General features: G+C 43.2%; 1 protein-coding gene across 1 annotated transcript in view; it reads left to right on the top strand.

Annotated features, from left to right (window-relative positions):
• MPZL1 (myelin protein zero like 1) overlaps nucleotides 1–12,542 on the top strand; it is a 61,899-nt gene that overhangs the window by 29,618 nt on the left and 19,739 nt on the right. The window contains exon 2 of the mRNA XM_004312539.4: nucleotides 10,043–10,209. Coding sequence (XP_004312587.2) covers nucleotides 10,043–10,209 — 167 coding nt within the window. The remainder of the gene's footprint in view (nucleotides 1–10,042; nucleotides 10,210–12,542) is intronic.

Here is a 12,542-nt window from a genome sequence, read left to right as displayed (position 1 = left end):
CACAGGCTTCAGTAGTTATGGCACGTGGGCTCAGTAGTTGTGGCACACAGGCTTAGTTGCTCTGCAGCATATGGGATCTTCCTGGACCAGGGCTCGAACCCATGTGCCCTGCATTGGCAGGCAGATTCTTAACCACTGTGCCACCAGGGAAGCCCAGTATTTTTTTTTTAGTTTTACTGCTTTTTTGGCTGCGTTGGGCCTCCGTTGTGGTGCGCAGGCTTCTCATTGCGGTGGTTTCTCTTGTTGCGGAGCATGGGCTCTAGGCACGTGGGCGTCAGTAGTTGTGGTGCATAGGCTTAGCTGCTCCGTGGCATGTGGGATCTTCCCGGACCAGGGCTTGAACCTGTGTCCCTTGCATTGGCAGGTGGATTTGTAACCACTGCGCCACCAGGGAAGTCCAGTATTTTTTTTAAATAGACTTTATTTTTTACAGAAAGATTGGGAGGTCATATAGCCATACACCCATATTCCTTCTGCTCCCCACACATGCATAACCTCCCTCATTACCAACATCCCCTACCAGAGTGGTACACTTATTACAATGGGTAAGTCTACATTGACACCTCATAATCACTCGAAGTCCATCGTTTACATTCTTGGTGTTGTACACTCTTGGTATTGTACATTTTGTGGGTTTGGACAAATGTATAATGACATATACCCATCAGTACCCAGTACCATACAGAGTAGTTTCAGTAGCCATCACTAATTTTCAAAGCTCTCGAGGTGATTCCAAAATATAACCAAGGTTGAGAACCATTGTGCTGTATTCTACTTCTGGGGCTTTATTATTGTAAGTTTTGAGTACTTCTTGTCTGACTTGTATATGAAAACTACCTCTATCTCCATTATATATTGGGTTCCCCATAAGATTTTGTTTGAATAAAGGACTCTGTTAAAGGTTGGTAATCAGCATAGTGAACAGAGCTAGGCTTTGGAGTCTGAGGGTCCTAGATTCAACTTCTGGCTCCACAGCTGCTGAATAAGTCACTTGGGCAAGTTCCTTAACCTCTCTGAGCTTCCATCCAATAGCTAATACCCAACAGTGAAGCTGAAAAATAATAAATGTGCCATAGTTTAATAATGTTTAACCCATGGTAAGCACTTAATAAGTGATGGTTTGTCCATTGCTTCTTTACCTTTTGTCCTATTTTGGAGACAAGAAGTACCCTTCTTGCCATCGAACATAGGCACATACCTTACCATCTTTTGTTTTGATGTTCCTGTAATGTTTTGTATTAGCCTCTTCTGGTTTGGATTACATTTTTGTTCAAATATCTTCTAACATACTGTAGGCCTTCCGATAAAATAAATCTGAGAGCTCGGCAATACAGATTTACAGTACAGTGGTCTTTTGCTTGAGTAGAAATTTTGATATGCCATCTCAGCTCCCGGGAAGCACAAAGCACGTGAGAGTGTTATTCTGTTATCCGTGGGTACGCCCCCAGAGCTTTCAACGTGTTCTTTATGCTGAACACTTTAGTCCACTATAATCTGTCAGAAGTAAAATGATCTGATTTCTTCCCCAAAGTGTCTTCTTTTCATCTCCTTGCTAAGAACTGAGAAATGTTTGGACAGTTTGGGACAAACATTTGGACACAGATGATACAATTCAGGTTGACTACAACTGTGGCGTTTGTGTTCACTGCTTGATTGGAGACTTTGGTCTTTAGTGGAAACTGTGCCCTGTCTCTGCACCAGCCCGGGTGCATCCCAGGGGCCAGGCACTGCACTGTAGATGTTTGTTCATTTGTCTCCACGAGCCTGTCAGTCCATTAAGGGCAGAAGCCGAGTCCCAGCATGGTTTGAAAGGATAATGGCTGATTGAAAGAAGGAAAGCCGTAGCAGAAAAGAAAGATGAACAGTACATACATAGAGGAGGGCGAACAAGAAATACCAGGGCTTTAGGGAGTCAAGTGATCAGTTCAATGACTAGCCTGATTCATGACCTTTTGAATATCTCTCATTTGAGAAACAGAAAGATCTTTGCTGGTGCAAAAAGGTTAAGGATAAAGATGTGGCCAGCTGGCCATCGATCCTGAGTAGAAGGAATCAGCTCTGAGAGGAATTTGGTAATCCTGTGTGTTAGTAAAAGTACATAACTTTTTTTTTTTAATTTTAATTGAACATTTCAAAAGATGAGTTGCCTTTGGGATTTTCTCATCAAAATAGGAAGGTGACTCTTGGAGGAAACCTATCTAAACTTCCTCCAAGATGATGTCAGCATTCAAACTTGATCCTGAGTAATCTCTGAAATTCCTTCTGCGTTGGGCATTATGCTGAAGCCATTGGTTGTGAAGCAAGTATAATTTTTTATAGCTGAGCGTAAATGAGTTGTGGTTGGTCTCTTTTCTTCTTCTGTCCTTCTTTCATTCATTCATTTTTTTCCAACTTTCAGACAAATGTTTGTCGAGCACACTGACAGGGGCAGGCATTTGTGAGGTAAAGAGGTTGGTTTGGTGAACAAGGTGGACACAACCACTGGCCCTCCCCTGGTTCCGGGCAGCAGGTCCTTCCCGTAGAGTGTGAAGGGTGCCTTGACGGGAAAGGCAGGATGTAAAGGGGCACAGGGTGAGGGATGTGGGGCAGACACTGGGAGGAAGTCATTTTTAGACTGTGGCCTGAAGCATAACTTTAGACAAAGCGTACGGAAGAGCGTGTTCCTGACAAATGAAAAGCTTAGTTTATTAATATTTATGGCTCATTGAATAGAGTATATTTTTTTAGCCTCCCCTTACTTTGTGCCGCCCAGCTGAAGCAGGTCCAGAATAGCCCTGATGCATGGCAGAAAGCAGCCCCCTTCAGCCGCAGAGTGGCCTGGTGCTGAGGCGGGCGTGAGGCCTCTCACTAGACACCGGCATTTTTCCCACCGACACGCACCGTCCATTGGCTTCCCTTTATTCAGCCTGTTTATAGGAGTCACAGCTCTGCTCCCAGGAGGGAATCATGTGCTGGATGCTTTCACTGGAGCATTCGGGAGTTAAAGAAGTAAATCTCTTAATACCTACTGATGTCTTCCTTTCTCTCTTTAAAAAAAAATCAGTTTTTATTATGAAAAATAAAATATATACAAAAGAAAGAGAGTGGGCGAGTGTGTGCGCACACACGTCGATACACTTTGCAGGGTACACATTAAAAAACAAGCTCCCATGCCCTCACTACCTAGCCTAGGAAATTAAACACGACCAACAGTGTGTGCTGCACACATCCTGCGCCATAAGCCCCGTTCCAATCAGAACCACTAGTCTGAATTTTGTGTTCAGTGTTCTTTTGTCCCTCTCTTTTACTATGTTTTAAAAGGTCATATTTACGCTTGCACTAGGTGATATTACAATATCAGATTATCACTGTGTACCAACAGCAAACAAGAAATAGCCTGGAAAACTGTTTGAATAAATTGCTTGATTGTACTCTTTAGAGGAGAATATACTGGTCACATCAAAGTACTTAAAAAAATAAAAAGTAAAAACAAAAGCCTTTCAATTTCAAGGAAAAACCTTAACAGGGTTTGTTAAAAGGGTAAGGTTTTTACAAACCAGGGTGTATTACACATGGACCCAGAAGTAACACGGCAAGGAATTGCTTTAACAATAACAATGAAAACACTGTTATTTTAAACTACGCCATGAAAGTGTTTGTTCATTCGTAATAATGCCACTCCAGTATATTTCAAATGATTTTGTGGTATCAGAGTTTGAATTTACTGGCGTAAAGGTCACCCTGACATGTACTAACATGAGACATGATTGACATTGGGAGACATGATTGACATTGTATTACTTCAATAATTCAAAATATTGAAATAGATCATGTCAGGAAATAGCCCTTTGGGCAAACCATTCTTGAATTTGCTTTTTTTGTGCTTGTGATGGATGTTTGTATTCTGTATTTGCACCCTACCCCCCCCCCCCCGCCTTTTTCCCCTAAACTGTTCAGGTTTCCATCCAAAATGGAAAAATATCAAGTTTGGGGTATCATATTTGACGACTGTAGAAATGACCCTTAGTGAGTTGATTGCACAGTCTTTTTGATACTTGTCAAATGATTTTGCAGGCTTTTTCATTTGAATTGATCTCCTACTTTGAGGGTCATTATCACCCCACTGCTAAATGATACTTTTGGGCAACAAAAGTGGTGCATTTTAGAAATTTGTTTCCCAGAGCACATCAGAAGAGTTGTTTTTGTTTATATGTTTTCTTGCCCTGTGAACTGTAGTGTAACTTAGCAAGATTCCTTCCCCAGGAAGAAAGTAAGCTCAGCTCCTGTTACCATTCTGAAGTTTATCTGTAAGTTAATATGTAACTCAGAATCCAAAGTTGGCCGGTTGTAAAAACATGTGTATATCATTTAATCTTTTTATTTCATTTCATTTCATTTCTGTGTTTTTATTCCTGAGGCAACCGGTTTTTCCAAGATTCAACAGGAGACTTTTTCCCCCCCATCAATGAGTTTTTTGTTTTTTTTTTTTTCGCGGTACGCAGGTCTCTCACTGTTGTGGCCTCTCCCATTGCGGAGCACAGGCTCCGGACGCGCAGGCTCAGCGGCCATGGCTCACGGGCCCAGCCGCTCGGCGGCATGTGGGATCCTCCCGGACTGGGGCACGAACCCGTATCCCCTGCATCGGCAGGCGGACTGTCAACCACTGCGCCACCAGGGAAGCCCCATCAATGAGTTTTTAAACTAAAGTTTTCATACTTTTCACAGTGATTTTTGCCACTATACCATAATTGTAAATCTGAGGCTTAAAGAAAAACCTATGTAATATCTTATTCAGACTGGGAGTCCAGTCTACAGTGACATGGGATGACATGGATTAGAACAATAGTTTCTCTGCATCTCAGTGCTCTTTATATTTGCGTTCTTTAGCCATTTTAACTAGCCCCTTAAAACTCTCTTTTATGACTGAAGACAAGCCATCTGAATTTCACAATAATTTTAGTATGTACTTCCATAATACCCCTAGTCACTTAAAGAAAAAGAAAAGGCTGACAAAGCAAACCATTCGCAATTGTTTAAGAAACCAGTGAATTCATCCCTGGCTTGGGCTGCATGGCATGTAGTCTGAGGGGGAGATCTATGCTTTCCTTCTCTTTCCCCACATAGGAGAAACTTTGCTGGCGTTCATGCTCATCGCAGTTGATCAGAAACTGCTGTAAGCACTTAGGGCTTCTATGATGTGCATGGTAACCACATGCAGTTTTAAGTACAGGTCTCTGCTGAAACTTCTCCCTGAGATCAGCTGTGCAGAGCACCTGACTCCCAGCAGTTCTCTTGGTTGAATGCCCTTCTCTCAGCTCTCATGTCATCATGACTTCCCGTCTCCTTGTCCATAGCACTCTCTGTCCTGGGGGCTCTCATCACAGGCAGAGGAGCAACAAGGTGACAGGGTGGCTGCTCAGCATGTTTAGGGAGGAGGCGTAGGAGATGAAGTCTGAGAGGTGGCCGGGGGGGCTAGCTTACATCAGGCTCTGTGGGTCACTGTGAGGACCTAGACCTGATCCTGGCTGACGTGGGGAACTTGGAGGGTTTTGAGCAGAGGAGTGATAAGATCTGACTTGCATTTTACCGAGATCTCTCTGGCCGCTCCGTGGATTGGCTACAGTTAAGTGGATGAGGTGGAAGAGAGAACCAGCTTAGGAAGTCACGGAAATAACCTGAGTGAAAGGTGATGGAGGCCTGAACCAAGATGGTAGCACTGAAAGAGCATGGAGAGATCAACTTCTATATATGTTTTTTGTAGAGACACATGTTTTGTGACGGCTTAGGCGTAAGTTGTGAGAAAGAGAGTTGTCCAGAGCTTTGACCTCAGCCACTGGACGTCTGGAGTTGTCCTTTACTGAAATGGAGAAGCCCATGGAAGGGCAGGTTTGGAGGTGGGAACCAGGGGTTCAATCTTGACATTGTTAAATTTAAGATGCCAGTTAGATCCAAGTGACATTGCTGGATAAACGTTTGAATACGTATGCACACACGTGTGTGTGTGTGTGTGTGTGTGTGTGTGTGTGTGTGTACGTACAGGGGTCATTGGCATTTAGGAGGCATTTAAAACCCTGAAACTAGATGAGGTTACCAACTTCCCTGGCGGTCCCGTGGTTAGGACTCTGGTTTCTCACTGCAAGGGGTGCAGGTTCCATCCCTGGTTGGGGAACTAAGATCTTGCATGCCGCCTGGTGCAGCCCAAATAGATAGATATATAGATGAGGTCATCAAGAGAATGATGGATAAGAGGTCAGAGGGATGATCTGGGACTGCCCAGCATGTAGAGGTCAGGGGGACGAGAAAAGGAGCAGGTAATGAGATGAGAGAGTCAAAAGGGGGTGGTGTTTCAGAGGCCAAACTGGAAAAAAAGGAGGGAGTGATCAGTTGTGTCAAATGCAGGCAGATCAATAAGATGAGATTTGAGAATTAACTGTTGGTTTAGCCACATGGAGGTCGTTGGATTCCTTAACAAGAACAGTTTTAGTGGAGTACTGGGGATGAAAGCCTGAATTGGGTTTCTTCAGGAGATAGTGGGAGGAGGGAGACTGTGCACAGTGACTGCAGACAATTCTTTCAAGATTTACAAGTTAGAGGAGGGCAAAGGGATCTTAGCTGTGGGGCAATGCAGGGTCAAGATTTTTTCCCCCTAAAGTTGGGATATAAATGTATATAATTCTATGGCTGATGGCAGTAGCTCAGTAGAGAATGAAATATTCAGGAGAAAAAGGGAAACTTGCTGGATTGGTGTCCCTAGGTGCGTGAGAGCAGATGAGATCCAGTGCACAGTGGAGAGCAGTGCAGACATTTCCCACATAGGAAGACAGGGCACAGATGCAGAAGGTGACGGTAGGATGTGGTTGGGGACACAGAGAAGTTCTCTTGTGATTGCTTCTGTTTTCTTAGGGAAACAGGAAGCACAGTCATCAGCGGAGCGAGAGAAGCAGGGGGAGGTCCACAGTTGAGGTTAGAGAGGAAAGTATAAAATAGTCATTTAGGAGAGTGGAGCCTAGATGCAGTAGGGAAATGTGGGAGGATTGCTGGGCACCATTAAGAGTCCTCTTTGAAGTTAGCGGTCATGAATTTAAGGTAAAACCAGTCAGTGGGGTTGTGTGCTTTTCTCCAGCTATGGTCAGCCACCCTGGTAGAGATGCAGAATGGATAGAGAAGTGGACTTAACCAGAGTTGAGGTCTGGCCGGGCGAATGCGCTGACGGGAGAGAGAGGCAGGGGAGCTGACGGTGCAGCCAGGGGACGAGTCTTGTGCTGCACCGTGGATCTAATCCGAGCGGGACAAGTGGAGACATGCTGGGGATGAGACAGTAAAAGGATTGGAGGACTGATGGATTCTGGGTTCTAATGTGGCTGAAGGATTGATAAAATCAGGGTATTGGAGGAAATGTTCTGGAAAGTCAGAAGTGGTCAATCAGAGGGCAGAGAGCCTGAAACTTAAGATTGTGGAGGGGGAACAGGTATTAATGATAGGGTCTCAGGCAGCGGTTCTCGACCAGGAGCAATTTGCCCCTGAGGAGGGGACATTTGCAATTGCCTAAGGACACTTTTGGTTGTCACAGCTGGAATGAGAAAAGCTGCTACGGACACCTGGTAGAGGTCAGGGGTGCTGCTAAACATCCTATAACACACAGGCAAGCCCCACAGCAAAGACTAATCTGGCCCGATTGTCAATAGTGCCAGGGTTGAGAAACCCTGGGCTAGGGTATGATTATGGGAATTAGCAGCTGGGATAGGCCTGAGGATAAGATCGTTGGAGAAGATAAGATAAACAAAGAGATCAGGGTTTTGGAAGGTTCTTCCTATGACTAATGGAAGCTCCAAGAATTATGACAAGAGTGGGAGAAAGAGCCAGGGATAAGAGGAAGTTAACTAGCTATGTATGGAGTTATTTTTCTGCAACTGGCTGATTGGCTGGAGTCGGAATTCATTTTCCTGGCTCCAAGAGCTGCATGTCCAAATTAGCCAAAGAGTGATGGTATGTTGTTGTTTTTAAAAGCCACTTGTTTATTAACCAGCTTTGGCATAATTAAATTGTCTGTCTTAAATAGATTGTCTAAAAGCCCATTTAGGCATTTGGTTGGTCTTTTTGGTCAAAATTCCATGACTGTAAACTTGGGCACTTGGCCTAGTTGCATCATTAAATAACATCTCAGGGTAACAGTTCTTGCAGCCAGGCCTTGTGGCAGGGATCTGGTTTGAGAAAATCCTTGAGAAACTTTATCTGTTGACTTTAAAGACTGTGGCTTTCCATGCAGTGCTCATCCCAGTGGAGAAAACTAGTCAAAATCACACAGAGTAAATAAGGGTTACAAACCAGTGCTTCTCCCTGGAATAAACTGGTCAAATTGTCCAGTTTTATGCTTTGTCCTTCATTTTGAACTCAAGTGCCCTGGGGCTGCTTTTCTGCCTACCCACAATAGCAAGGAACTGTCTTTTGTTTGCTTCTTGTTTAAAAGAAGGGCTTGTTTTGAGGTTTGGACCACGAAGAATAATCCATTGTTCCCTATAATAATAATCCACCCTCTTTAGCAGAAAAAAATCTGCTTGATGCAGTGTGGCTATCAGTTTATTTAGAAGAATGGCCAAAAGTGCCCATTGTGTCGTGAGGATAAACATTTGGAAGATGGTTGGGAGGAATGGGGGAGTACTCTTGTTCTCCTTAGCCTGGAGTCATAGTTAAGACCTCAGGAAGAAAAAATTCTGAATATGACCATCAGTCCTGGGTGACAATACCCTTCCTTATTCTGCTTGTCTGTTACATTCTAAGAATAATTGGAACACTGCAGATAGGGATTCTCTCCTGACTATTTCTTTAAAAAAACCTTATTTTGAAAATGGGTGTTTTTAATCTCTTCTATATTAGCTCTAATTGTTTCCACTTTTAGGCCAAATAAGTTTCTTTCTAACCTTTAGTCCATGAAAGGGTCTCTTTTTGCGTGAAGATTATTTTATTTTAGCAGGAATCCTTAATAATTCTTGCAGTTGCCTCTGATTATAGATCTCGGAAAAAGAGCTATTTTTATATGCCAAGTGATAGACATTTTAATTACTACTTCCTGGGCTTAGGCTAACTGAAAAAACTCAGTGAGTAAATGAATATGTGACCCAGTGTGGTCAGTTATTTCTTGAGTACACGTGTATCTAGCACACTAAAATCCAGAGGTAGGTAAGATTTCACTCATGAAAGCAAGATATGTTATTTTTGCCTTAAATACCTTATAGGAAAAGGGTTAGTTAAATAATAAACATGGCTTTAAAATAAAGTGATTTCTTACCTAAAACAGTTTTAATTGCTTTATATATGGAAGATGAGAAAAGGTCAACTCGATATAAATTGAAATGTAGCAGGTGAATATGAGAACTATTTAAAGAGGTAAAAATATGGCCTCCACATCATTAAAAACAGACCGTCAGAGAAGCATGATGAGATGTCCTTCAGTAGATGAATGGATAAACTGTAGTACGTCCGTACAAAGGATATTATTCAGCAATAAAATGAAATGGGCTTTCATGCCACAAAATGACATGGAGGAAGCTTAAATTAATATTAATAAGCTTAATATATTAATATTAAGCTTAAATTAATATAAGTGAGAGAAGCCAATCTGAAAAGGCTACATTTACTGAGTGATTCCAAGTATAGAATATTCTCAACGTTAGTGCTACACGAATGCAAGATGTTAATAGTAGGGGAAACTGGGGCTTGGGGGAAGCGAGAGGGAATATATGGGAACTCCCTACTTTCTGCAAACCTCAAACTGCTCTGAAAAATAGTCTGCTAGTTCAAAAGAAAACATAAATATTAGGTATAACTGAACCAGTAAAAATGTCTTCTTATTAGAAAGCAAAAATCCCAGACTCTCAGTGGTTTAGTCTGTAGGAAGTACCTGGCCATATAATATTCTGCCAGAAATGTATAGTACACAGTGCTGATGGATTACTGTATACATCTTGTAACGTTCTTGTATCTTTTCTTTGTCCTCTGATAAACATGCACAGTGGTATTCATGCTAAATCCTACTCTTAAGCTTTCCTTGTTCCTTTCTCTCCAGTGACTGCTGGTGTATCGGCCCTGGAGGTGTATACACCAAAAGAAATCTTCGTGGCAAATGGGACACAAGGGAAGCTGACATGCAAGTTCAAGTCTACTAACACGACCGGCACGTTGACCTCAGTCTCCTGGAGCTTCCAGCCAGAGGGGACTGACACCACTGTGTCGGTAGGAATGCTTGTCTGCTGTCCGCTGGTCATACCTCACGGGGTTCTTTACTGCTCTAGTGTGATTAACGATCCAGCCTTCTGATTGCACACTTGCAAAATGAGTGAGTTTGTTATCAGGGACTTCAAGGCCCTTCTTTTGCTTCAGACTCTCCAAAAAAATAAATTCAGCATCTCTTAAATGCAGCTTCTTATCTATATTGATACTGATATTGATATCTCTATCTACCTGTCTATCTGTGTACTGGGTTGGAAGGTATGCCTGATTTCCAAATGTTTGAGTGGACCTGTGTCCCTCAGGATTTATAAAAAGGAAGGCCCCTTGGGTGTTGTGTCTGAATAGGAAGGAAAGGTGAGGTAAAGTCAGAGATTACAAATTTATATGACTTCCTCACTGGGTCCAATTGGGTATGGTTCTGGGTAAAAGAGTCCCAGAGTGAGTGAGAGCAGGAACTCGTGCAAATGTCATGGGGAAGCAGAGTCAGAGGCATTCTTTTGCTTCCCATAAATATGGCATCAACGTGGAACATGTATCCTATAGATGCAAAATTAAACACACAGATTGACCCAGGAGAGTCCAAAGAATTATTTAAATTTGTGAAGATTTCCCACTGACATCTTTTGCCAGACTAGAAGTGAGGGACATTGTTTTATCTATAGAAAGTAAAGCATCATCAGGAAGACACCCAGATGCTCTTTCCTTCAAAGAGCAGTTTTACTTATGCTCAAAACATTCTTGTCATGTGGGTCAAAGCAGGTTTACATACCCCAAGCCTTAATATTAAGAACATGCTGTATTTCTTTTTTTTAATAAATTTATTTATTTATTTACTTACTTATTTTTTTTTTGGCCATGTTGGGTCTTCGTTGCTGCGCGCAGGCTTTCTCTAGTTGCGGTGAGTGGGGGGCTACTCTTCGTTGCGGTGCACGGGTTTCTCATTGCGGTGGCTTCTCTTGTTGTGGAGCATCGGCTCTAGGCACGTGGGCTTCAGTATTTGTGGCACATGGGCTCAGTAGTTGTGGCTCACGGGCTCTAGGGCACAGGCCCAGTAGTTGTGGCGCACGGGCTTAGTTGCTCTGTGGCATGTGGGATCTTCCCAGACCAGGGCTCGAACCTGTGTCCCCTGCACTGGCAGGCAGATTCTTAACCACTGTGCCACCAGGGAAGTCCACACATGCCGTATTTCTGATTAATGTTTTTAGCTAATCAATTTATACTTACACACCAGTCTGATTATGGTTCTTTCCAGAATGTTCAGTCACTGATACAGGATCCTTTACCTCCCAAATGTCAGGGCATAGTTAATAAGATGAGCAGGACACTCTTCATTTTTATAGATTTTCAGGAGAAGTAAAATCAAGCCCAACATACCAGATATGGGTTTTCTGGTCCATGGAATTAGGGTCCACATGTCTAAAACAGAGCTCATCTTTTCTCCCCTCTGTTTCCCTTCTGTGCTAGTTCTTTTTGGGTATTTATGTTCTTCTAGGGATCTGATTTTTTTTTTTTTAATCTCGAGCTTTGTGGGGGGTGGTGGTTGTCCTTCCTTCCCCATCCACTACCTCTTCCCTTCTATTCCTCACACCCACCCTGAGAAATAAGGACGTTTGCTGGCTCTTCCTACTTTGTTTCTGGCATCTAGCTTTTTGTCAGCCTTCCTGCTTCTCCACTCTCCATTAAGTGATAAAAACTGTGTGCCGGGACTTGTGCGGCAACCCCCTTGGTTATTCCCCGACTTCAAATTATCCATCTTTCAACCCAGTCCTGCAGTCTATCAGGTGCCTTGTCTTAAAACAGTTCTTTTTTTTTTTTTTTTTTTTTTGCGGTACACGGGCCTCTCACTGTTGTGGCCTCTCCCATTGCGGAGCACAGGCTCCGGACATGCAGGCCCAGCAGCCATGGCTCACGGGCCCAGCCGCTCCGCAGCATGTGGTCCTCCCGGACCGGGGCACGAACCCGTGTCCCCTGCATCGGCAGGCGGACTCTCAACCACTGCGCCACCAGGGAAGCCCCTTAAAACAGTTCTTTCACCTCACCACTGCCCTAGTCAGAGTCCTCAGAGTTTCCCATTGCAAACAGTGCTTGTTTGTTCTAGCCCCACTTCTATTCTCTCACGTGATCTCCTTCAGTCTAGTAAAAAGTGCTTTATGCTTTGTTTTTCCACTTCTGAACTCTTGCCATTTAAATTGTATCCCATCTTCACATTGTGATCCCTCCATAAGACCTCTTTTGATCTTTTTAGCTCTTCTTAAAAACTCCCTGCCCATGTTATCTCGGCCACTCCCTTGCTATGACAGTTTTTCTCTTCTTTATCTTGAATGTAAGCATTTTGA

The sequence above is a fragment of the Tursiops truncatus genome, chromosome 1, assembly GCF_011762595.2.
Source record: "Tursiops truncatus isolate mTurTru1 chromosome 1, mTurTru1.mat.Y, whole genome shotgun sequence".
Classification (NCBI taxonomy): domain Eukaryota; kingdom Metazoa; phylum Chordata; class Mammalia; order Artiodactyla; family Delphinidae; genus Tursiops; species Tursiops truncatus.
Note: the sequence above shows the minus strand (reverse complement) of the source record. Positions and strands in the feature narration are given on the sequence as shown.